At 37.0% G+C, this 27,553-nt stretch overlaps 1 protein-coding gene across 1 annotated transcript in view; it reads left to right on the top strand.

Annotated features, from left to right (window-relative positions):
• Positions 1-27,553, top strand: part of MYT1L (myelin transcription factor 1 like) — a 295,677-nt gene that overhangs the window by 189,559 nt on the left and 78,565 nt on the right. Inside the window, exons 6-7 of the mRNA XM_083857754.1 lie at positions 3,527-3,894; positions 24,754-25,731. Coding sequence (XP_083713880.1) covers positions 3,527-3,894; positions 24,754-25,731 — 1,346 coding nt within the window. The remainder of the gene's footprint in view (positions 1-3,526; positions 3,895-24,753; positions 25,732-27,553) is intronic.

Raw genomic sequence — 27,553 nt, 5'->3', positions numbered from 1 at the left:
GGCACAGGCTGCTGGGAAGCCAGTACAGCCTTGCCTTGGTGTGCTCGCTGGGACATCACAGGGAACACGCCAAAAACAGAGAGAAGTGTCCTGGAGGCAGAATCTGAAAAATTAATGAAACAAAGGACGAGAGTGGAACAGGTTAAGAAAGAAAACGAAGAAAATAGGGCAACTTAACAGTTAGGCTTCAGGTTGGTAGCCTGTTTCCCAGGTTTCTGAAACACATGGTGAGGGGTTTTTTTAACTCTTTCAGTCTATGAAGTCTGCAGTATATGAGGTATATATAAGCTGTGTGAGGTATACAGTTGAAAAGCAGAAGGAAGCCAGTGCAAGCCAGCATTGCAAAGGATTTATATGAAAAATCACTGTAATGGTGGCTTTTTCAAGTATAAATCCAAATTCAGACAAAAACAGATTAAGGTTGTGGAATATCTGGTACAAATTAATTAGGAGAGTTTACAAAAGCTGAGTTGAAGTTAACTAGTGATAGGACAAGGAGTAACGAACAGAAATTGTAATAGAAGAAGTTTAGGCTGGGTATGAGGAAGAAAATCTTTGCTGTGAGAGTGGTGAAGTTGTGGATCCCCCATCCCTGAAGGTGTTCAAGGCCACCTTGAACAAGGTGTTGAGCAATCTGGTCTAGTGAAAGGTGTCCCTGCCCATGGCAGGGGAGTTGATCTTTAAGTAGATATTTTTTAAAGATCATCTTTAAGTAGATGACCTTTAAGGTCCCATCCAAACCAAGCCATTTCATGATTCTATGAAAAATTCTAGTTTGTATGAATGCCTGTGGGGAAAAATGTTCACAGTTACTCATCTATGGGTGCCCTTTTAGTTCAGAGCTGCCCAAGTGTCATCAGTAGCACTTGCAAAGTTCTAAGGAGGCTATAATAAGAGGAAGAAAAGAAATTTTCTGGGGATAAACCTACTCCTATCTTTGGAAATAAAGACCAGGATTTTGAGAACATATAATTTAACAGATAATAGCATTGAAGAAGCTGTGATGAGGGTAGCACGCATCTGAAAGAGAAAGAACAGAAACAAAGAAAGCGAGACACATCCATTCAGTAAATGTTAATCTGTCTGCTTAAACCATATTGAACTGATATGCAAGTTTAAATCATATTGAATGATTTGCAAATTTCTAAAACCTGCCTGAGCCCCAGGACGTGATCAGCACTTGTTTTCCAGGATGCAGCCTCTCAGACACCTAAATGAAACAGGTTCCTCCCTAATTATTCAGCCATTTTCCTCAGCACAACACACACTCTGAAATTCTAGGTCTGAGGAAAAATCCATCTGCCTTCTCTCAGAGCTCCATACGGAGAGTTTAAATGGGCACCTGCTGAAACCCCATAGCACCAGAGAAAGCGCCAAAATAAACCTGTACTAGTCAGAACTACAAGAAACAATGCTTCCCTTTCACACCAGGTTTTATGCAGTGTCCAGACTGATGAAGATTGAATTCCTGTTTGTGCCTTGGCTGTAATGATGTAGGATGTTTTCCATGGAAATATGTCCTACATTTCCCCTTGATTCTGGGCAGCTGGGTCCTGACCAAGAGGAAGACTCTCAGGACAAGAGGCAGGACGGTCATTTGGCACTGAGCTGTGGTGATCTAGAACAAGGATTTCTTCTATATTTATAGGTTTTACTTTGAAGTGTCTTTACATAGAAACAAATATAGTCCAGGGAGAACACCAGAAGCTTAGGGTTCCCTATTTTTTCAGGTTTAGGGCTCTTAAAATTAGTGAAGATTTGGACTTTTGCTTGCCTGTTGTATCAGAGTTTCTTGCTTCCAGGCTCACTGGGGCTCATCTTCCATAAGAGGACACTTTTCCACCAAATATGCCTCCTGGATGGAGCATGGCTCTGGAATCTGGAGATTGTGGATCTATTCCACCTCTAGCCTGCAGCACTAGGCCTCAGCTTTGATGCAGGTGTCTGGAATCCATATTCTGCTAGGATTACTACCCTACTCCCAAGTGAGGTGTATTGGAATCCTGCTAGATAGATGCACTTAAAATTTATGCAGTATTTCTCCATAGTGTTAATGGATGCACGTGTTTTTAGGCATGCTGGATTAGACTTCAAAGACAGCTGTTGCCCCCATGGAGAGAAAGGCGCCTTTGTTGTGCAGAGAAGGTCTCCTGTAGCAGGTTTTTCATGAATACCATATTTTTTGACTATGTTCTTTAGATATATGTGTGCCAGGCAGACTGTGAACAAGTGATTTGAAATTTAGGTAAGACAAAACCTTAATTTGGCGTTTAAATAAAGTGATTGGGTGCTTAAATAGAATTGTTTTTACCTAGGTAGCAGTTTAAGTAATCAGGATGAATAGCTGTCGGGATGCAATTAAATTAGACCAAGATCAAGACTATGAGGACACTACGTAGTGTGGTACTAAGTGTGGTGAAGCACCAGGTATTTCAGTGGACTGTCAACAGAATTTAAACTATTATTAGAGTGGAAGAAAATAAGATAAAGGGAGAAATAATGTAAAAGGATAAGTTATTAGTAGATATGCAGAAAAGTTATAAACAATAGTTGAAATATCCCAGAACTAGTTGATCACAGGAAGAAGATTAAAAACTGATATACCTTGAGTAATGTTATAATCACACAATGAAAAAGTTCAAAGAGGGAGTTCTTTAAACAAAAAGTAATGAGTGTGTGCAGTCACTCTGCACAAAAGGTTGTAGAGGTTATGCGAGGGAGGTCAGCTTCAACAAAAACAGATTTTGTGACTGTTGAGAAGCAGTAGAAGACCAGGACTCTGAAATACTGTTTCTGTTACAATACATTAAAGTGGTTGATAAGGAAGTGGTACTCAATTTTGAAAAGTCCTTCTTCATTGACAAAAGATTTTGTTTATTGTTTGATTTTTTTTTTTTTTTAATATGAGAACACTTGTAACACTGGCCAGGATTTGGGTTGAGGAGCTTACTTTCCCATTTGTCCAGCCTTGTAGCATATAATAGAGAAGAACAGTAGGGAATTTAAGAGTGATTCACTATTATTTTTGTATTATTATGTTATATTTATAATAATAACAAGCAACAGCATTCAAAATTATTATTTATTATTTAAACATCATTGAAACATATTTGCATACAATCAAAATACTGAACACTACAAAATTATGAAGCATTGCATTATTCCTGAATGTTGTACTACTAGCTACAAGTAAAACAAGATTGCTATTTTTTAACTATATTCATCTGCCTGAGAAAGGAGTGTAACATATAGTAGATAGAAATGAATGAGAAGGAGAAACACACATTTGTATCACTTCTGAAACTGTTACACCGTCTTGTATATGTGACATTTTCAGGCAAATAATAGTCATTTGCATTTTCACAGGTTTTGTGTCCTCCTGCTTGGTCATCATTGCCTAAACATAACTTTACTTTGAAAACATGCATTTTGTGAACAGCAACTAATCATGATTTAGAATTAGAATATATGACTAAATAAACTCTGGAGGATAATGTAATAATTTGAATCTTTTATTTTTGAACAGTGTTTATGGCTGTCCATTGGCAAAAAAAAGAAAAACACAAGATAAGCAACCCCAAGAACCAGCCCCCAAAAGAAAACCCTTTGTGGTTAAAGCAGATAACTCTTCAGTAGATGAGTGCTATGAAACTGATGGAACAGAGGAAATGGATGAAAAGGAAGAGGAAGAAGAGGAAGAGGATGAAGAAGAGGAGGAATATTCTGATGATAATGAGGAGCAAGGTGACGAGGAGGAGGATGATGAGGAGATAGATCGAGAAGAAGAGGAGATTGAGGAGGAAGAAGAGGAGGATGAAGAGGAAGGCGAAGATGTGGAGGATGAAGAGGAGGAGGAAGAAGAAGAGGAGGAAGAAGAGGAGGAGGAGGAAGAACGTGGTAATAATCAGAGTATTAGTAAAAAGTAAACAATGTATGTTTTCTGGGTTAATCTTCTAGTGTGGTGTGTGAGGATTTAGCTGTTCGGTTCTCATTAAAGCTAATGGAAGTCATGCAGTTAAATCTCTCTGCTCCACACTGAAAATATACCCCACTGTGTTCTCTTAACATTTATTTTAATAAGTCTGTCTTCCAAATATTTTTAATACACCAGCAGTCACATTTCAAACAAGGAGGGTGGAGGTGTGTTTCTGCTAAAAATGCTTGCATAAAATGTAATCCTAGTAATGGATTAATGCATGCAGTTACCAGGAGAATATTCACGAAGGTACAAGCAAAGCATCAGCTACAGCTGAGTGCCTGTACTGATCATTTGCAAGGGTATTTTCTAGATCTGTTTATAGAATGTCAACAATTGCCCACATAAATTCTGTCACAAATTTGCAGATAATTTTTGTGAGCAAAAATGGACCTCTTCCCTTTGAAAATTTTACCCTATGCTTCCCCCTACCCCAAGAAACTATTCAGAACTAACTATTACAATAGTTCTTTGGTTCTTTTAGACTTGAATTCTGTGTGTTTTAGTTGATTCTATTCAAAATATAATGAGTGACAGGTTTACATAGATAACATCTTTCTAAAGTTTATATATTTTTGTTATCATGCTATGGCATAAATGCCGTTTAGACATACAGGTTACTGGTAGTAACCAAATTAATACAGTAGCAATGTGATTAGCCTATTTAGCTTACTCTTTTTTGGGATATTGGACTTTATATAATACTTTCAAGACATGTAATCATTGTCCATTTACTCCTTATGCTGATGACAGACATCATAATGCACTGGGGTGAAATGAAGGAATCATGCAAAAATTAATGAGCTATCTAAAAAGTATTTTGTTCCCATTTCCAGGGAACACGTTTTTGGTTGGGTAGATTCACCTTTCTAACCAATAAAAATATAAGAAAAGCTTTCAGCACTCCTCAGTTGGATTCCTCTTAGGAACCAGGTATGAAAGTTGTATGACTTTTGTTTCAGCATTCTGTAAGGTCAGATCTTAAATCTTAAAGAAAGACTTTGGAAGTATTCTTTCCCTTTGGGCAAGATGGTGGCCAGCTGGGTGGCTATCAGAGTTTTCTCAGATACTGCATCTGTAGCGTTTCCTTAATTGTTTGAATTTACCACAAATTGGTAGAGAATAAATGGTCAGTCTTAAAAGTTGCATGAGTTTGATGCAACAAGGAAGTAATTTCCTTTTGCAGGGAACTCTGCTGTTTCAGAACCTGGAAGAGAAGCTGTGTTAGATCAGGCTGGTGTGCAACTGCTGTTGCACTCTTGACGAGCAAGTGCATGATGTCCAGCAGCTTCTTTAAAAATAGTGGTGATTAAGTTTGCTGGTCTTAGATTATGGTGCAACTGCTGCTGTGATTTCAGCTGACACTAAAAACTTTGAATCTACACTATCAAAAATGATGAAAGGAAAAAAAAAAACAAAAAAACAACTAAAGCAAAACTCAAGAGCTCCAAAATTGCTTCTGGCAAGCCAGCGGGCTTGATACTCAGTTTATTTTTCTATGATAATGAAACACAGTGGTTTACTTATTCCAACACAGTTACACGTGCAGTTAGTGGTCCTAATCAACGTAAAGAGACTGACATTGTTTCTTGACTGCTTTCCTTCCATATATAGTAGGCTGTGGTTAAGAACTGCAAAAAATTTGCAAAGGTACCTCTATTTGCTGCTCTGCGTATTACTTGAAATTAAAACTTACATAGGTCAAGTTTTTCTTAGGGACTCATGATATTCCAGTAATAAAACAAATGTACATTAATAAATAAATACGTGTTCTAGCTAAATAATTAGTCATTAAGAAAAATTCTGCATGAAATCACAATAATAGAATTTTATTTGAACAGTGTTTCCTGATCCTTTGGAGTATCAACATAGTAATCAGTATGCAACAGTTCCAGTTCAAGCAGAGATGATTTTACAAGGAAGAGTTTCTAGCAATTAATTAGGAAGGTAGTATGGAGTTCCTTATGTCTATGCCAAAGAGTAGAGAGTGATTACAGTTCGGTTTTGGTGAGGTCTAGAGACTAATCAATAAATTATATATTTTTAAATAGTTTCTTTGCTATTGTTTCCAGTAGGGATACTGATGTTTCACTTTATCCTGCTTGTAGCATAAGCTGCACTAATAGAATTTGGACTGCTGATTTTCCAGAAAAACAAGGTGCAAAATTAGGTATTCTTACACTACATGGTGTGAATAGGACTCTTGCCTTGATCTATTGACTATATGGAAAATTACATCTGTCAGCTATGAACTTATATGTCTCAATCACTTGCTGCTCGCTACAAGGCTCACTATAATATTGTAGCAAATCACACTACAAGTCACCTTAGCCGGAAGTCTTAATATGTCATAGTATTCCTGTCCCTAGAAACAAAAAGCAGAATTATCCACTGGTCACCAGGATTCCTACACAGTCCTCATAGAAGTTTCTGTCACTAGTGCTGTAGATCATAGCAGTTCAGAAAATTTCCAGAAGTAGCTATAGCCTAGGTGAACAAAATAGTTAAAATCATATGTATTGGTAACAGAAGAATTCCATCAGCATTTATGGAATAATTATATATATTATATAGAAGTGGAAATGGGGAAGGGGGGAAGAGGGTAGGATGGTAAGGGTAAGATATTTTACCGTTTCTTAGGTCAAATTCGGTTTTCTAGTAGAAAGGTGTAAATCCTGGGAAACTCAGGTATGTCACTGATATGTCATTGCCCATTACTTTTTTGTTTAAAGGAATGGGAATTTTGGATGAGGTTCTCAGCAGATATAGATAGTATACAGGTAATGCAGATAAACAGTTTCTGTTGGAAATACTTGGGCATTCACTGAAACCATCACCATTTCGTAAAAATCACATCTTTGTAGCCTTGTCATTGGTAATCTAAAGGACGTGGAAAACACAGATGTATCCTAACAGTCTGATGAATCTCAAAATATCAATTTAAAACTAAAGGAAAAAAAACCAACCTAACTTTTTTCTATGAGTCCTAAATTCTGTGCTCATACTTCTGTACACAATTCTTTGAATCAAAATTCATGTTTTAAACTCTCCATCAATGGCTAGCATATCCTCTAAATTTCCATTAAATCTGAATCTCTTGGAAGAGCAACTATTTATCCATCTATCTATGAAGAGACTTGAGAAGCCCTTATGTTTGACACAGCTGCTAAAGGAAAGGTGACTGATTTCTCATTTCTGATTTTCCTTCTGTCCCAGGTAAAAAATGAAAGATAGAGATAACCTGTGTTACCTGTGATAACCTAACCTGTAAATTGAAATACAAATGGGAAGGAGTGAGAGTAAAGGCTGCTTTTGGAGCATCCGTTCTCTGAAATGGCAACTGCCAAGAACCTTTGGATTCAAAACTGAAGTGTGCATTCAATTTTTAAGGCGAACCAAAGTATCTTCTTCTGAGATGAGCTTGCTTCAGGTAGTTGGATCCTGAAGACCATTTCAAAATGCTTTTCTATTTAAAAAAATAAAATAAAATCTCCCTTGGAGAAGCTCCCAGAACAGATGTTCCAAGGAACCATTTAGTCCATATCACATGAAGGCATTCAAAATGCTTGTACTCTGGGAATTTTCTAATGAGTAACAGGTGAAGTTAGGTTAATTCTAGACCTAAGGAAATTTGATATATCATTCAAATCCATTTCACAGATGATGCTACAAAAATTATTGCAGTTTCTTAACAAATAAATTAGGAGTCTTTTAGATTGTACCTTACATTTTCTATTAAACTCAAAGTAGTTGGCATAACCAGTATACTAATACGTGGTATTGTACCTAATATTTCAAGTGAAATACACTTCAAAAATAGCTGTAAACCAAAGATAGCAGTGTGTATTCAAAGGAGACACAGAACGAGTTTTTCTAATAAGAAAAGCTAGCACATGGAATAAACATTCTGCCTGTTTTCATATTTCATAAAATATTAGAACTATTTAGGAAGAGACCTCTAAGATCATTGAATCCAAGAGTATTTGTTTAAATTGTAAGATTGTTTTTAAAAAAATCTCATACTATTTTTGTGGTTTTTCTTTCATTTGCATTAACTCAACACAGATAGACCCTCAAAATGTGAAATCCACCTATCAGCTCTATTAAGGTTGTTAGTGCCCTCCGTTATTTTCCTGATCCCCTTAGCAGATTGCACCTGAAGCACTTGTGTCTTCTAAGCAAGAGGAGACCCAAATGTCAATCTGAAAGATGAAAGCCCATATGCTGAGGAAAACATGATGGCATAGCTTCCCAGCTGTGCATGCTGCTTAAAACACTGCTGATAAAGTAAACATCTTGATGAAATGAAGTCAACCTATTGGTATTAGCGAGGTCATCTGTCAGCCTGCTGACCACTAATCATGCTCATTTATTCAAACTGCTAGAAGGAAAGTGGTCATCTATTTGGTGAACACAGTAGGTGTTCAGTCTTAATCAGAGCAGAGAGCTACACTCACGTGTACCTCACAGACAAAACACATAATAGAAGTAAATTATAGCTTTAAATTAAGAGCTCAGTTGATTAGAGCATAATGCTAATAATACCAAGGGTGTGTGTTTGATCCCTTTATGGGCCATTTCCTTAAGAGTTGCATTTGATGATCCTTGGAGTTCCCTTCCAACTCAGAATATTCCATGAATCTGTGATACCTGGTTTTTTTTTTTACATTGAGGAAGCCAGCATGGATTACAACATGTTCTGCTGTTTAGCTTTTTATAGAAATATAAAATATATTGGTAGATTCAGACTCAGCCTTTTCACTAAAAATTTTTGTTGAAAATAATGAAATTAAAACATTTGGTAGTGGTAGTTTAGGGCTGGAAACCTCCAAGTTGTTGAAGTAGGGTGGGGAAACAGCTAGCTGGTAAATACCCCCTGGATACTTCTAGTTTTTGTGGGAAAAGTTTGGATCTTTGTGTTTGTTACGTGTTTGTAGTTGGTTGGTTGATTGGTTAGTTGGTTGGTTGGTTTGTCAGCTGCTTAAATATGACTCAAGTGTTAGTAAATTCTGCTTTTTACATGTTCCATGCTCAAGGTCTTTACTATACAGAAAATATATATAGACCATATAATTTAAACTTATTAAAAAGCATTATTTAAACATAATTTTATAATTCTCTGAAGTAAGATTGAGTCTGATACTGAGCTTGTTTGCATCAAGAGAAACCATGAACAGCTTTGTGTCAGTAGCATTCCATTTGTGTGAGGTGGTATGTTGCACATGTCATCCATAACTTTTCCTGTTTGAAGAACTGTTCTAGAAGACTTCCTTCAATTTGAATGTTTAATTCAGAAGCTCAGTAAACCTTCTGGCCTGTGTCTAGAAACTTATATTGCCTTCTCTATCTTAACATCAACATTTAAAGAAAGGAATATACTTAAGTATCATTCTCATGTAGGGGTTTACATATTAACTCCTTTCCTACAAATAAAAGGCCTTAAATGATAATAAGAAATATCTGATCCTTCAAAAGGAAATGATTCAATTACAGCTTTCTGCAGTGTAAAGAAATGATTCACCTTTGATGAGACAGATTATAGATCTCTGTCATACACAACTTTGGTTGATGTAAGTAGAAATTCTGTAGAGGACATTGGCATGCTTAAAGAGTTCAGGGTCTGAACTTGAAGGCCTTAGTAAAAGCATCTAGGAACACATTCAGCACCACATCTGATTTCAATGCTGCTTTATTATGAAACTGTTTTACATGGCATGGGGCTGCTTGTTTGTAGTTTTAATACACTAACGCCTCCCTTCAGTGTTAACTGAACTTGAGGTGTTGGGCCCATTGTACTGTCAAATTGTCTCAGGGCTTGTCTGCGACCAAAGCTTTCTGTCGTCTTGCCAGAGCAGTAGGTTTGGAAAGGAACCATGACTCAGCAAGTGCTGCTTTGGATTCTCACAGGTTGCAGTCCTCAAGAAAGGGCTGCCTTTTCTGCATTTCCATTGCATTCTTCTGTCTGCAGAAAAATGCTGTGTAGATCCTTGATTTTTTCCTATTTAGTTTGTTGCCTGGCAAGATCTTTCAGTAAAATTAATTCTTTCTGGAATAAGATGGATTGGAGAAGTAATTAAAGTGCTGTAGTCTTAGAGCTGTAGCTCTGTTCTCAGTTAGACTCTATGTAACCTGTAATTGCCAATGATCTCCTGGTTTTGGCACAACTGTGCCAAGAAGCCAGTTGGTTATACGATGTAGTGCTTTAAAGAACCAATAATTAGCTGAATTTATATAGCAGCTCTTTTCATCCGTATCTCATGTTTGGAATATGTCACTTTTAAAAACAAATTCAGGGGTTGTACAGAACTCTTTGTGATCTCACTTTGAATTCCTTTGTCTTTCACAGTGCTGCTTCAAAGAGTCCATTGCTCACACTGTACTGCACCTTACACAATGACCACAGACTCTATGTGAGTCCTTCTTGACACTACAGATGTAATGATTCTTTAAAATAGCATTTTCTTGGTCAGCATTAGAGGTTCCTGTTTTTCCTCTTGGTTTAGAGTGCTAGTCTAAGAGCATTTTTGATGAACTTATTTATTCCCACTAGGCTTACAGTGTTTGTCCTAAAAGAGCGAACACAAATGGTAGCTTTTCACCTTAAAAAGCAGAGAACTTTATTTGGTAACTGTAGGAGTTAATTTTGCCCTATTAGAGCTCCTCCAGAAGATAATAAAATTACAGACGGGATTGATAATTTCTTCTGATCCATGTCTATTTTCACTAATCAAATTTGTAGTCCTAGAAAATGCTTCAAATCATTGAAATTTTAACTGAAATATATAAACCTTTTAAAACAAAATCATTGATGTGTAATGAGCATATATGTATATACTTTTGTATTATGGAAAAATTTCTTCCTTATTTTACAGATCTCAAAACAATCGACATTTGCTCTTTTGTCATTTACATCACATATGAGATGGTATTTTTTTACCATAAGAACTACTTGCCCTTCTGTAAATTAATATATTATTCAATTTTTTTTTCCTTGAGAGTTGGCTCTGGGACCTACAATTAGTGAGCTAGACAGCAAGAAAGGCCAAGTCATTTGGCAGAATACAGAAAAACCCCAAAACTAATGAAAGGAACCACCTAAAGGAGGTTGGGTTTGGTCAATTCTGAAATCCTCAGAATTACATGGTTACATTAAGGCTTCATGCAGAAAGTACTGAAAACAGTCACTAACATTAAGCATTTCAAGTATCCATACCACCACATGGAGAGTGTGGCAGATATTATATGCTGTCTGCAGTAAAATATTATTGCTGTAGCAGAAATTTGTGGTGTCTCTGTCAGAGAACGTTAACGGGATTGACAACTCAAGACTTAGTGGGGATTTATTAGGTGAACTCATCATCTGATAATTCTGTCATCCCAAAAGCTTAATTTTGCAGGCTCTACTATTAAAGAGGAAGGGTAAGAACTAGTATTGCTGTGGCACTAAAGGAATGCCACGAGAGAACTGAACTTAAAATTACAAAAACAGAGAAATCAAGCAGACGCTTTCTTCCTTGTGCTCCGCAGGCATGGATTACTGACAGAACAAGGGCAAGGTCTGTGTGTCATGAACACTTAACACAGGAGTGTTTGCAAAGCTGCTCAGGCCCATGTTAGACTAGGGTTCTGTCATTACAAAGCATATGTGGTGAGATTCCTTAGTTGTCATATATACTTTAAGGCAAGCTGTGCAACTGCTTTTCTTCTGATTTCTATTGTATCAAATCTATTGTTTCACCAACTGCTTCCACTTATTTTAGAACTTCTGTATAAACAGGATACATCTGCTAAGCAATTTCTTGGACACCCTGTAAAGAACTGGGCTGAAGATTTACTGAATATTGTCATTCTGTCATCTGCAATAATTACAGCATTGTTCAACTTTAAGGCTGGCATCCAGTGGAAAGTTAAAAATTGTTTTTTCTCCTATTGCAATGTATTGAATAAAACTTTGCCCTCAGATCCTTAAGAGAAAAATGCATTTTAAAAAGTAATAGTGGAAATAGAGAATAATAGATCATTATTAGGAATGACAATTAGGAATAAGGCTGAAGTTGGACTTAAGTATACTACAGTTTACAGTAGTGTTTGTTTATTATCTAGTGAGCACAGTCTATGAATGTCCTTCCCTGGAAAGAAATCCAAAAAGGACAACTTTTAGATGGATAGAAACTGGAATCCTGTCTTAGGAGCTAAGGATCCTGTTACGATTGTGGAGTGAGATAAATGTTTCGCAGTAGAATGGAATGAAAATTCTGGTCCATCTGTAATGCAGGTGCCTGAGTTAAGTGTAACAAGTGATGTAGGAGTAAAATGCCACGTCCTTTTCTTACACAGAAGGTTGGAGACTGGACCAGTGACTGCTTTGCATAGGGAAGCTCTTACACAAATTGCTGGAGCTCTGTCACACCCTTGAAAAAACATTCAAGGACTGCCATAGGCCAGAGTAAGTCATTCTCCTGAGAAAGCAGGCCGTGCTGAGATCTGTCTTTGCTCCAAGGACCCTGTAACCATCCTATGGCTTGACCTCTTAATATTAGGCTGTGCAACCAGTCCTGGGCACGAGGAACAGACACCGTATTTCTCTCTTCAAGGCAAGTGTCCTTGTATAATACCTACAATAAAGACATTGTATTTTTGCATGACCAAATGGCTTAAAATAAAATAGTATGGGTCTTACTCTACTCTTGTGTTTGCTGCTTCCTAATGGAGCTTGAATCCAGTTTAGCTTTTATTGTGGTGACTAGCAAATGTTTTTGGTATGGAATCAATATAAACCATGAGAGCTTATACTCTTACTCTTCTGTTCCTTAGTGAGTGACTCACTAAACAATGTGTTTAACCTGGGCAATGGGCAGGTGGGGGTGAGCAGGGGAAATGAAACGGGCTGTTCTTCGCTTGGCTACAAATGAAGCAAGCCAATCAAAGCAACATTTCTTGGGAAGCCTTTTTCTTTCAGGTATGCATTAGAGCATACCTATTGGATTAGGTTTGTCTGGAAACTTATGTGTGAAAAGACTCAGTGTCTAGAATCTTTTGGTGCTTGAGTAGCAGATAGGCGGAGATCTTTGTAAGGCTGGAGCTGTACACATCAAAGCAGAGCTTTGAACAGCTGATCAGTGTTAAGGTGTCTCCCAAATTTATGGCACAGATGAGTATAGATGTAGTTGTATCACCAAGAAAAATAGAAATATGTTCCTTTCTATACAACATTCCACATGAGAAATCTAATCTGAAAATGTTTTAGACATTACTGCTGCTATTCATAAGTTGTGGTGGTTGTTTTTTTTTTTTTTTTTTTTTTAAGTGATTAATGTTGAAATCTCCATTAAAGATATGGTATGAGTTTAAGAAAAGATTTAATTCGGACACAGAAATGGAAACAATAAGTTCCGAATGTAAAAGGGGTGACAGGGCTTATGCAGGAAAGAAAAATGCAGAAAGATGTAAAGAACCTCTTAGGAGGTCAGCATGAGAATACTGCAGACAGCAAATAAAATATGCTGTTAAGAATTCCTTCATGGACAGCAGGAAATGACAGATGTGAAAGTTGTAGTAAAGAATCTGCATTATGTGAAATATTTAACAGTTAAGATAGAAGATCAGGGCTAAAAAAAATACCCACACAAACAGATGATGCAGCAAGGTTTTTTCTGTTATATTTTCTCTTCCCTAGTTATATGTGAGAATTTGTCTATAGTTCATGATGTGAAGTAGCTTACTGCGTCTTCTTTTCTTAATGATAGGATTCTTTATCATTGCCATTAGTAGAATCAGAACTAGACACATGCAGGGCACTTTTAGAACCCCATACAATATGTGTAGACGCTCTGAGACTTTTTATAGTATTGTAAACGAGGATTTTTAAACTATACTTGTCTGTATAAGATACAAACAGCAATGAGCCAAAATTACTGTTTAAAAAATGCATGACTAAAAGTAATAGTAATATATTTGTTAAAGAAAGAATAACTGTCCTCTGGAAAGTAAGTGTTTTGCTTGAAATCTGAAAATTGCACATCATTGAAAAGATAGACAGTGTAGAAATAATGTACACAGATTATCTGAGTATTAGGAATGGATTTGATGCAGTTCCATTTAATAAATTAACATTAAATCATAAAACATAATACAGCACCAGATACAAAGGAACAGAGGGGAAAAGTTCATGTTGGATAGGTTAATTCCATTGACTCCTAAATAGCTCAGATACTTAGTGCACAGAAAGTGAAGTTAATGAGACTAGAACCTAAAAATAATCACACAAAAGGCAATTGAAAAGGATCAATATGTTAAAGTGAAAAGAAAAAAAGGCACAGAAATAATTTAAGGCAGAAGGTATTGGTTTTATCTCATGCACATTACTTTCACCAGAGAACTTCAGCAAAATAACTTCTAGGCTGAAGCATCCTGAAACCAGGCTCAGAATCATGATTTAGTTTTGTATGGTGTAAAATTGTCTGTGTATCTATGTGTGTGTATTTTGGAAAACTGGCTCTTGTGGTTATTTGATTGATTTTTTGTTGTTGTTGTTGTTGCTTGTTGTTTCTGAAAGGATAGTTATTTTGAGCACAGAACTGTGCACTGAGGCTGTGCTGCTGTACTCAGTTTAGGCACTGTGAGACTGGCAACAAAGCCACTGCCATCATAGTTAGTAGGTACATATTTAGTTGGAAATCTACAGAAATGTATGTAAATGTGTAAGTTGTTATTTTTCCAGTAAATACACTCCTTTTATGAAAAGCAAGCTTTCATCGTCAGGACAAATATTCCAGTGCAGATCTGAACAGCAGTGTGAAATCCCTCAATTTCTAAAATGGGGGCAGCGTGAGGACTTTAGGTAGACAGGTACTTGGAAGAGCCTCACTGGAAATACCTTTTCAGATGCCATAGTGACATAAAAGGTGGTCTATATCTGGTACTATAGCATACATTTCCTGCATTTGACAGGTGTCTGGGACTCTATTCTTATTCTTACACACTTCCAGTCACATGGGCCATCTATACACATAAAATAAATAGAATAAATAAACAGAAGGTAATAACGACTCTTTGTAGCTAGCTAAGAGCCAGTGACTCACCATTTTCTCTTTTTTGAAGTCCTCTGTATATGTGTACTTGGCTGACTGGAGTAGCATGATTGGCCAGGATTGCCACTCTTATCATTCTCCTCCTGAGCTGAGGTAAAGACGGGTAACTCAACAGTTGCCATCAAAGGCAGAACAGAGTCAGGGAAATTATTTGAATTTACAAATGAAAATCAGAGTAGGATAATGAGGAGGAAAATAAAGCCTCTTTTCCAAGGTCTACCTGCTCTCTCCAGGGGTGCAAGGAGAGAGGGAATGAGGGTTACAGGCAGTTCATCACAGGTTGTTTCTCCCGTTGCTCCTTCTCAGGGAAAGGAGTCCTCTTGCTGCAGTGTGGGGTCCCTCTCATGGGAGACAGTCCTCCATGAATTTCAGTATGAGTCTTTCCCGTGGGCTTCAGTTCTTCACACTGCTCCAGCAGGGATCCCTTTCTACAGGGTGCAGCCCTTCAAGAGCAGACTACTACACTATGGGTCCTCCATGAGGTGAGCAGTCCTGCCGGCAAACTTGCTGCAGCATGGGCTCCTCTCTCCATGGGGCCACAGATCCTGACAGGAGCCAGTTCCAGTGCAGCCTTCCCGCAGGGTTACAGCCTCCTTCAAGCATCCACTTGCACGGATGTGGGGTCTTCCACAGATTGCAGGTGGATCTCTGCTCCACCAAGGACCTCCATGGGCTGTAGGGGCACAGCTGCCTCACCATGGTCTGCAGGGGAATCTCAGCTCTGGTGCCTGGAGCACCTCCTACCCCTCCTGTTCCTTTTATATATTCTCACTCAACTATCTCTGTCTGCAATTATTTCTGCCCAATTTTTTTTTTTTTTCCTTCTTAAATTTGTTATCACAGAGGTATTTCTACCATCATTGATGGGCTCGGCCTTTGCCAGCAGTGGGTCCACTGTGGAGCTGGCTGGCATTATCTCTCCTGAACGTGGGGGAAATTGCTGGAAGTTGTACCAAAACCAAAACCTTGCCATGCAAACCCATGGTAAATGGTTCACATTTACCTTACTCGTTCCTTCTGAAATGTGTTTTCCATTGATCCCAGTTTACAGATTTTCTTCCCTTTGTCCTTTCAGTCACATTGATCAATGACTACATCTGTGTGAGTGAATAAAACAGACCATAATCCACTCATTTAATATGAAATTCAACTGTTGCATGATTTGGGTCATATACAGCTAATCTCTTACCTTCCAAAATATGTTCACCACATTCAAGCTCCTTGGGAATGGTCTCTAACCAGCACCTCTTCATCTGGACGCTGCTGGAAAACTGCTAAGTCACTCAAGTCAAAATCATGCCAGAGCCTCACTAATTAATAGGGACAGAACTGAATATTAATAATAGGCAGCTATAACCAAAGAGGCAAAGAATTGTTTGTATTTACTTTCTTCTTAGGCTATGGATTATTAGTCAGCCTATCCTGTCATGAGAACATAGAGAATGAGACAAATGTAGATTAAAAAGCTAGGTGAAGGAATAAAAATAAAGGAACAAACCCCCTAACTAAAAGATTTACATTTCAGATGAAGTCAAGTCAGCCAGTTGTGCATATAGATGTCTTTGTCTTTCCAGATTCCATGGCACTGAACTCACTGAGGGTTAGAAAGAGAGACATGAAGAAGAAATTTCAGTGATACCATATTTATCAGTTCTCTCATCCTCTAGAATGGTAGTGATATGTGCCTCTGTTCCTTTCGGTCAATCAGGTCAGCTTATCGAAGAACAAAGAGAGTTTCTTTGATAATCAAACACAACTATAAAAAAGTAATTAAACTTATGATGGAGACCAAGCAATAATGTAAATCATGCAGTCATAAGCATATATCCCATCCAAAGCATCTGTAGTATCCCATCCACACCAGCCTTTCCTGATATATATTTCTGTCCATCCACAACCAGAAAATGTTTCCTTTTGGGTAGCTCCTCATTCCTTCCACTCAGCAGTTCCTACTTTGTCATACTAAAGATAGCACTGAAATTCATCAAGGTTCAACTTGAAAATTTTGAATAAAAGCAATAAAGATAGGATTCACCCCATCAGTTTAGTTAATAAGCAGTCAAGATAAATAGTCACTTTTAGGGGATAATTCAGCCAATCTACTATAGATACCTAGGTTAGGATGAAAATCATATCCCAGGATGCATGTTTTTGTCCATTAGCTGTAAATGGAATCTAGATGTGTAGTTCATATGGAGACATTCACTATAGCCTGACACTGAGTCAGAGATCTGAACTAAAACCAAAACAGTAAAAAGATTATGTATCCCTATACTGAAGATTCTAACCTCTCATCTCAGAGATTTGTGTGTGAGAAAGAAAATATTGTTTTATAAACTGAAAATGTGTGCTTCAGGCTGCATTCTTTGTACAGCAATGAATATGGAGATGGATGTAGGCACGGGTCACTGTCTCTGCAGCAGTCTTAGGAATAGCCCCATGAGAAGCTCTGTACCAGGAGCTCTCTGAGTGGGTGTTTTGCCATCAGTGCAGCTGGTCCTCTGCTCCCCTGCTGTCTTCCTGCTGCATCCCAGTATCTGGAGAATAGATTTCGCTTCCTCATTGCCTGGTGCCCTGCTGAGCTATGGAACCCTGAGAGGAGGCAAGAAACTGCCAAACTCCACTGAATCAGTTTAAGGCTATGAGATAAAATATCTCACCTCCCTCATATCGACTTCCTGGGGAGAAAAAGTAGGATGACATGAATGCCAGCCATCAGCTAAAGCCATCTCATTATCTGTCCAGACAGAAGTCAAGTCAAAACAATTAAGGGCTGCCTGAAACTGATTCACAAGGAAGTGTGGGCCACTTCACAAAGAAGGTGGAAGTGACTGGCTAAATTTTCCTGCCCTTGCAAACCTGGAATATCCAATTCTATTTATAGATAATCTCAGAAAAGTCCTTCTCAAACCTAAACATATGCCTTCATGTGCATATTGCAGATACTGCAAACCAAACAAGCAGACTTCATACCAATCAGGGACCTTTGCTACTTAATGGAATGCCAGTAGGTAACCAAAAAGTGTTTTCTGCTGTCTCTGTGGTGGAGGAAAACAAGATAATTCCCAGAAAACTCATTGCCTTTTGACTTTTGGAAATAATGTTTATCTGTCAGGATGAAAGGACTTGAGAAACAGAAATCAAAAGATATTATTCCATTTTATGTGGCACTTACAATTTTGTATGTGGAATAATAAGTCCAGTTTTGGGCTTATCAGCACAAGAAAGTCTTGAAATATTGGAGAAATATTCTCATCTCAGTGATGAGAAATCAGGATGATTAAAGAGATGGACTGTATGATGTGCAGAAACATTGACAAAAAACAGTTTGTTCACTTGAGGAAGAAAAAGCTAAGGGGAGAACTTAGGCTTCAGCTACTTGTATGGAGAGTGAAGATCTAAGTGTGTAACATAAGAATGAGAGACGACACAAGTTGTAACAAAAAAAAAATTCATTTAGAAATAAGAATGAATTTCTCACCATGACAGTGGTCAAACACTGGAACAGATTTCCCAGAGATGCTGTGGTATTTCTGTCCTGGAAAACCTTTAAATCTGAACTGACAGAACAGGGCCCTGATAATTGCTCAGAACAATTGGCCCTTTTTTTGAGCAGGTGTTGGACCACAGAGCCTCCTTAGTTCCCTTCCAGCCTCAGCTACTGAGTGATTCCCTGGCACCAGTGCACTGTCAATAGCATGACAATATCGTAAGATCAAAGAAAGGCAAGCAGTATCTTGTGGTGAAATGGCAAAATCTTAAACATATTGGCTTGAGTAAGAACCTAGATAACCTTTAAGAAACTCTTGCATTCTGGCACTTGAAGCAAAATTACCTCAGTCATGATCTTGTCAGAGGAGCTGTCAGATATCCTTAGATCCTTTTCCAAAATTGTACTCATACAGGTAGCTTGTAGGGATTTGTATTCAGAAAACATGGATGAATAACAAATGACAGAAAATTTTAAAACTACGTTGCTCTGTATTACCTGATGCTCTCTGTCTTTATATTAATAAGAATAGCCCAAGTAAGAACATCCATATTCTACCAATACTTATTGTGAACTTTTGTAGATCAGGATGCTATTTGTGCAGGTGTGACATAAGCAGAGGCATAATAATAGGTCATACAAATGGCAAAAAAAGGGGAGTTTCAGGCCATTGGTTATGTGAAACACTTCTGCCTTTACACAAGTATACACTGATTTGTACAGGAAACTAAATCTTCAAAATGCTTTTATACCAAAATAATTTATTAATATTCTTTTAAAAATGTGTTTAAACTACAAGAAGGTGAATTAAAAAGGAGAAACTTTATGTTTTGGTCTTTATGTGTTAGTAATCACTCCACAAAAGGAAAGAAATTCAGATCTGTGATCACTACTTTCGGTCTCCTGGGAAAAAAAAAAAAAAAGAAAAAAGAAAGAAAGAAAAAAAAAAGAAAAAAAAGGTAGTACTTAAATTTTCAGCAAGCAAAACCAGATAAAAATTGAACCTATGGAAAATTAAAAGCTCAAAACATAACACTGATGCACTTTAGTCCTCACTGTTAATTTATAATACTGACTCCTACTGTAATATGCTGTGTTCTTCAGTTCAGATCTTCCTTGCCAAGCTTAATGACTTCTACTCTCCATTTATTTTACTTTGATCATTGATTATTAATTGAATACCATAATTGTAGGAGAGTCTAAACAGTAAGTCCCAGTATTACTACTATTGTAAGTAGTTGTAGCAGGCTGAGAGGGAGAAGTGGGAAAAAAAAAACAGCTAGAGAGAATCAATTAACTAAGTGAACAGCTATCTTTTTCTTTTGACTTCCATTAAGTATGTAAGGTCCATAAAGGAACCAGTTGTTATAATACCAAATTACTTGGGTCTTTACCTATAGCACTTCCAGTATAAAAGAACTTCAGGAAATTTTGCAGAGCTGAAGAAAGGATTCTTCGTGCACATGGTCAGCTTCAGAGTCCAGTGCACCTGTGAAACAGACATATTCAAATACTTGGGTTCTAATCCAAAGCCCATGTCAGTAGGAGTGTTTAGGCTTTTAGGATTAGATCCTTGGAGTGTTACACATGTCCTCTGTTTCTTCTGTTTCTTCTCTGTTCTTGTGTGGTGTGGAGAAGTAGAGAGTTCACTGAGTTTTCCACCTCTTCAGTTTCCTTACTCACAAGATTTTCCCCAAGATGATAATGTACAAACAATCCCCCTCCCCATATTGTGCTGTAACTTTCTAAGATTTGGAATTCATTTGTGCCCACATCGTCTTGCTAAATGTTTCTCATAGGCCAGCTTCAGAGACTGTAATGTGGAGATGTGTACTTTGCATTACAGCTTAAAGGGAGAAGAATGGTGATGCAGTAATATCATGTGCTGAGCACTTAGGAATTGAAAAGTAGCAGTGGCAAGAGCAGTGAAGTGTTTTAAATCAGGAAATGCCGCCTAGATAATGAAACCATCCATCTGGGCAGGAAGCCTGTGTGACCACATGTAGGTTTAGCTTCTTAGCCATCGTGTTTTCCCATGCTTGGAAGAAAAGTAAGTAATTTGATGCACAAACCACAGATCTGAAGAGTCTTGTTTCTGAAGTCTTTGTCCTTTGGTAGGAATGTAGGAGCTATTTCTGAAGTATCATTGCCTCTCTCTGCAGAATCTCTCAGTCTAAATGCTGCGTATTTTCCTTTTCAAAAGGAAGGTGCTGTTTCGCATGACTCCCTACACTAAAACCAGCAAGCTATTTCTTCTGACAAAATATTGCTTAAAATTGGATGTGATAGGAACAAAAGGAGGAAACAGTCAAAAGATGTAGAGGATATAATTCTTATTCTCCCGTGACTCCTGGTATGACATGGAAAGAGTCACTCAACTTCTCTGTGTCTCAATTTCCCATCTGTAAAATGGGGTTAAAATACCTACCTCACAGGGGTGTTGTGAGGCTTTTTAAAATAATGTTTGTAAAGTGCTTTGAGATCCTTGGATGAAAGGTGCAATAAGAAATCAAATTATGTACTTTTTTTTAGCGCAATACAAGTGCACTTCTGTCGAAATGGCTAAAGGCTTCCAGCTCTTAATAGCTGTTCTATGCTACTCCACTATAATTTCCTCCTGCCGTTTGTTATATCTGCTGGGAGTTAAAAAGAACAAATTTACAATCTAGAATATCTAAATTGTCATAATATTTTGTGGAAGAGGGCTAGAATAATCTGATATTCTTTTTAAACTGTGATGTGTATTCTTTGTCCATGCAACCCTAAAGTTAACATAAAAAGGATAAAAAGGATTATGATGTTGTGCATTCTTCCCCTAAACTGACTAGTTTGTGTCTTTGTGAGACAAACTCAATCTCTTCAAAAAATAAAAACCTTCAGTTTGCATTGCTGGTTCCAAGACTTATGCAAGTGGTAGAGTAAATCTTCTACCTCTCTGGGTTTTGCAGTCATTTAACAGACGACTCATTGTAAAGATACTTACTGAGTTAAAGATCAAATCTAAGGGATCACAGAAATGTGAAATGAAAGCAAGATTACATTTTACAGAGCTGAGTCAAAGACAAGGCATATTGTTCACATAGAGCTACTAGTGTAACATATTTCCTGAAAGACCCTTAACTAATACACAAACTGATTCAGTATTTCAAATTTCATGTTGATAAACAGATGATACAGGTGCCTCACCAGAGCAAGCTTAGGATCCAACTGTTATTGAGGAGATGACATGGCACACATATCTTCCTCATTAAAATTAACTGCTGCATGGAGATAAGAGACATGAGTAAAATAGTTGTTAAAGAAAGGAGATGCAAAAAGAGACCAAAAATTAAAATTATAAGAAATGAAACTTAATTAAATATTTTGCTTTCCCATCTTTCTCATTTGAGATTAGTGCTTTACACTTTCTTCTCTTCCACTGCTTTTTCCTTCTTCATTTTCTGACTGAATGGATGGGACACCAGAAAAGGATATAGCCAAACAAACAGAATAAAAAATACTGTAGTTACAGTTTTCACCCAGCTTACCTACTCAAAAGGAATTTAAATGTCTTTTGTCATACAGTAAATGATTCATATTATGACTTTTCCACTTGTAGAGGCAAGGTACAACATATTCCTCCTCTTGGTGATCATTTACCAACAGTATCCCTGCCCCCCCTATCCTTTTAAGAAACAATCCCTGAAACTTTTCACATTTCAAAAGTTGGCCTAGAACAGTCACTGCATACCTAACCAGTTCTCAGGATGACTTAAGAAATATATTTTTTTTTCTACTTTGCATTTCAATATTGTATTACAGCTAGATTTGGACTGATTTCACCAGTGTTTGTTGATACCTCATCCTAAACTTGAAGGCACTGGCAATTTTTGACCTATAGTTTATTGCTTCTTTAATTACTTTAATGTGCCTTTGCTGCATCTGACTGCCCATCAGTGTAGTTACAAGAAGCATTCCACAAAAGCCTCAGTTTCTATGAAACAATCTCCTTGGCACCAGGTTTTATTAATATTTAAATCAATTTGAGACTTCTTTGTGCATTTTACTTTAGAAAATTATTAGTGTATTTGCTTTTCAAATAGCACAGGCTAGTCATCCACTTATCCTTCATTGCCTTCTATTCAGTTATTCAAGATGGACATTTTTCAAATAGGAAGTGTATGTGGCAGTCCTTACTTGTACACTAAAAACCTGATACTCTGGTACCCTTAATTTTTATGGCACTGAAACAAATGTGAATTATGATGATCTTGAAAAAGATGATAACTAAAATAAAACCACCTTTTATGATAAACAGATAACCCGCTATTAGCTTGGAATATCTTGTGATGTAGAAATACCATACAATCTTCCTTATTAATTATCTTTCCTCTGTATTCAAGCAGATAATATGTAAGGTATAATATTTTACCATTAGAGCATGTTTTTATCCAGACATAGCCTAGTCATCAACCAGTTCTGCTGCTTAACTACAGCCTACTATCATCCCAGGATCCCTAACCACTGTGTAGAAGAAATACTATCTTCTGGCTGAAATACTAATTATTGTGCTGTTTAGCTTTGTATTTACAACTCTTGATTTATTATCTTGGCTACCGACATAAAAACTTTTTATCAAACACTGTTTCCTATTACCAAAATGTTAGTGCACAAGCCACCTACTACCTGAAATTTCCCACTTTGGTTTGTTTAACCCAAATTATGAGCCACACTTTAGAAATTGCTATATGTTTAGGTGTACTAGTGTTGAAAATACATCTAAGCTGAAAAGATGCTATCAGAAGTTCATGGAGTAGCTCTTGAGCAGGTGTTAATTATCCTAGCTCTACTGGTTTCTTTCAGTTTGCACCAGCTGAAAAACTGGCCTAGTGTGTCACTGTAATGACAGATCTAGGAGCTTTCTTTTCTGGTGCTGGAAAATGTTGAAATATAGCTTGGGTAGCTGATGACCAAAATATAAATTATGCAATGTTCATTACTCCATTATTATGAATGCGTGTTTTAAGACTGGGTCTAAAAATTACATAACTTCTGAGTGAAGATGAGGTACCAGAAGATGCTCTCTGGATAATATTCATCTGATTGAGTATGGCTATCTTTAAGGTGGGCATCAAGTCTGAGTCCCTTTGTTGTCAATGAAGAGAAACAGGCACTTGTAGTGGTCATTAGTTTTATTCTCAAGAAGATATCTTAACCAGATTGGGTGGGCTGTGTCCATAAAGTGTCTGCTTCTCTTACTGACTGAGGACCAAACAATGGATGTAGATGTAGATGTCTGTCTTGCTCATGTCTAAAGTTAGGTGAGGTGAATCTCCTCCTCAGGGCCTTCCATTGGCTCCATCTTAGTAATCTGTCCCTAACAATTACTAGAAAAAGCTGGGTAAAATGTGGTAACTCTGCACCATTCAGTTCCAGTACACAGAACAGTAAATACCAGGCCTATCATTAAATATATGACCATAAAATTTGGGCTAGCATATTTACTTATAATAATATTGTGCATATAATTCCTTCTATCCTCCTTTCATGTAACAACTCTTAAAATTCATAACTTCTCCACAGTTGAACTGAGAGATTTCAATTGTACTGATGGATCCATTAATTAAATTGCCATTTTAATCTTTGTGTATAGCTACTGGTTAACTAGTGTTAATGGTGTGTATGGTGTTAAAAATGTGACATTTGCCTTCTTGGAGTATACTCTTTTGCTGAATGGTATTCATCAGTAAGAGAATAAATCCAGTACTACTCACTCCTTTGCCATCTACCGTATTTACAGGAAATACAGGAGTGAGAAAAGTTGGAAATATAGGCAATTATGTCATCTGAATAATGTGATTGTAATAAATCCCATAAAACTGTGCATACAGAAGTGAAAGGAGAAACATAAGTATTTATGCCTTAATATTTAGCAGTAGTAGTAATTAGCATTTTGATTGCCTTTTTCTTATCAGTTCTGGAAGGAAATTCATGTGAATAGCAAATAAACAAAAATAGCCCTATGGACTAAAGAGAATTCAGTTCAAATGGGTCAGCCATAGTGTTCTAAAATTGCTGTATGATTAACAATATTTTACATGCAGTTTGTTTTCTGTCCGTGCGATTGCAACAACAGTTCCAATTGTAGCCACTTTTTTCTTTTCTTTTCCTTTTTCTTTCTTTCTTTGTTTCTTTCTTTGTTTCTGTTTTTTATGCAGAAGACCATCAAATGAATTGTCACAATACTCGAATAATGCAAGACACAGAAAAAGACGATAACAATAATGATGAGTATGATAATTACGATGAACTGGTGGCCAAGTCATTGTTAAATCTTGGCAAAATTGCAGAGGATGCAGCATACAGAGCCAGGACAGAATCAGAAATGAACAGCAATACATCTAATAGTCTGGAAGATGATAGTGACAAAAATGAAAATATCGGTCGGAAAAGTGAGCTGAGTTTAGATTTAGACAGTGATGTTGTTAGGGAAACAGTGGACTCCCTTAAATTATTAGCACAAGGACATGGTGTAGTGCTTTCAGAAAATATTAATGACAGAAATTATGCAGACAATACTTCACAGCAAGACAATAGGAATATGAACTTTGTAATGCTAGGGAAGCCTGTGAACAATGGACTTACAGAAAAAATAGTGGAGGAGAGTGATGAAGAGGTGTGTCTCAGCAGTTTGGAGTGCTTAAGGAACCAGTGTTTTGATCTGGCTAGGAAACTCAGTGAGACAAACCCACAGGAAAGAAATCAACAGCAAAACATGAACACTCGTCAGCATGTCAGGCAAGAAGATGACTTCCAAGGAAGAACACCAGACCGGAATTACTCTGATATGATGAACCTAATGAGGCTTGAAGAACAGTTGAGCCCCAGATCTAGGACTTTTTCTAGCTGTGCCAAGGAGGATGGTTGTCATGAAAGAGACGATGATACCACCTCTATTACTTCAGATAGGTCTGAAGAAGTATTTGATATGACAAAAGGTAACTTAACCCTGCTTGAGAAAGCAATTGCTTTGGAAACTGAGAGAGCAAAAGCCATGAGAGAAAAAATGGCAGTGGAAGCTGGAAGGAGGGATAATATGAGATCATTTGAGGAACAGTCTCCAAGACACCTTTCTGGAGATGACAGGAAGCCTAAACCAAGTGACGGCCATGTCAAAAAGCCATATTATGGTAAAGGTAATATTTCTATATACCGTATGTTATGTCATGAGAAAGTGTGAGATAACATGTTAAGTTTTTGCATAGATTTCTGAAATGAAGTTATTAATTCCACATAATGGGAAACTATTAAAATTGTAGTATGACATGATTGTAAAGTAGCATCATGCTATGATTATAAAATAAAAGAATTCATTCTGCAGTGTTAGAAATATTTACAGTATATCATTGGCTAAATTAAAAAAGTAATTTCTCAGGGAAACAAAACAAGAGATCATGTTGAAAGAGGCAAAGATTTTTCTCAAGGTTTTAATATATTTTATAGTAATAATTAAAAAAGAGAATTGTGTTGCAAACTATATTGAAGAGGGGGGTTTAAGTAGCAGATAGTCAATCAGCTATGACGTGCATATATTACAGATTGGATTGGGTAGGTGGCATCGTGACTTATAAAATTATCATCAAATGACAGATATTGATGAAGCCTCTCCCATCTAAAATGTAGAATTGCCTGATAGAAATTGAACAGTATCAAAATGACCGATAACATAAGATAGGGGCAGTGACTGCACATTAATTATCTTAAGATAGTAAGGTAATGGAAACCATTTGCTATGCAAGGCATGGTGTGGCCTGGGCTGAGATCAATAGCAATTTCTTTCTTATGTGCATTCCACTTCACTGGTTTCATTCCATTGTGGAAACAGTTAAGGTGCTGCCTTGACCATAATTCAATACAAGAAAAACAACAAAAAAAACCCTGATTAAAAACTAAACCAACCAACCAAAAAAAAAAAAAAAAAAAACAAACCCAACAGACTAAAGGTTACCTTTGGAATGCCTTTTAATTTGCAGGATTATCATGGTGATGGTGTGTTTATATTATGACACCCCTCTTTAATGTGTTTACATCTGTACATGTAGGGCCATGTTGTATTAAGTGTTCAATACCTCCTGAGATTCATTGAACACCCCTGATTCCCATTGACTTTAGTGGAAGTTGAGGACGTGGTATTTCTTGAGAGATGCTAAACAGGGACTAGGTCTACCTTATATTTGTTGTAAAAATATTTGGTTTGCTTTCTACAATTGAGATGGTGGGCATTTTTCTCTTTTTAAAAAAATCCCTGTTTTGAAAAAGTAATCTGCCTGTGACATTCATATAGGCAGAAAACATCTTGATCCAAGAAAGTTTCAATAATTTTTCACAAATCTTAAACAAAAGTAATGATCAGTCTTTTGGAAAAGCATGTAAATTACTGATGTCAAACACTGCTGCAATGTATTTTAGTGAAGTTTTGTTTGTTCTAACTACAGATATATAGTCCAGTGTATGCTGTAGTAACTTTGGGCATTTGGGGAAGACAACTTTATTTAGTTAGCATATTACTGTATGGCCATGTGGATGTTGTGCTAAATGTTGTTCACATATGACCTATTTTGGATACATTTCCCTGTGAGTACATGTCTCTAAAAACACAGAAAACATGGCAAACAAAAATTACTTTTTGAACAGTTTTTAAATTCTGCTATTGTCCAGCCTTTTCAGGGAAAACATTTTTGCCTATAGGCCTGCTGTCTCCAAAAAGCCTATATAATTTCTGATGGTGAGAAATATATGGATATCCTATTTTGGTAAATTCTATAGCTTCTTTGAACTATCCTATTTCTTGGGAGCTGCAGATTGAATTGATAATAGGTCCAAAGCTCGACCAGGAACTAAATACTGCGGGAGTTTGGACCATGAAACTTTGTGGAGTAGATCATTCTTCACCTTTTTAATGAAAAAAAAAATTAAAAATCTCTTATATAAAAAAGACCAAAACAAACAAACAAACAA

Source organism: Zosterops lateralis (genome assembly GCF_965231275.1).
Source record: "Zosterops lateralis genome assembly, chromosome: 3".
Lineage (NCBI taxonomy): Eukaryota > Metazoa > Chordata > Aves > Passeriformes > Zosteropidae > Zosterops > Zosterops lateralis.
This window is presented reverse-complemented; position numbering and strand designations above follow the sequence as displayed.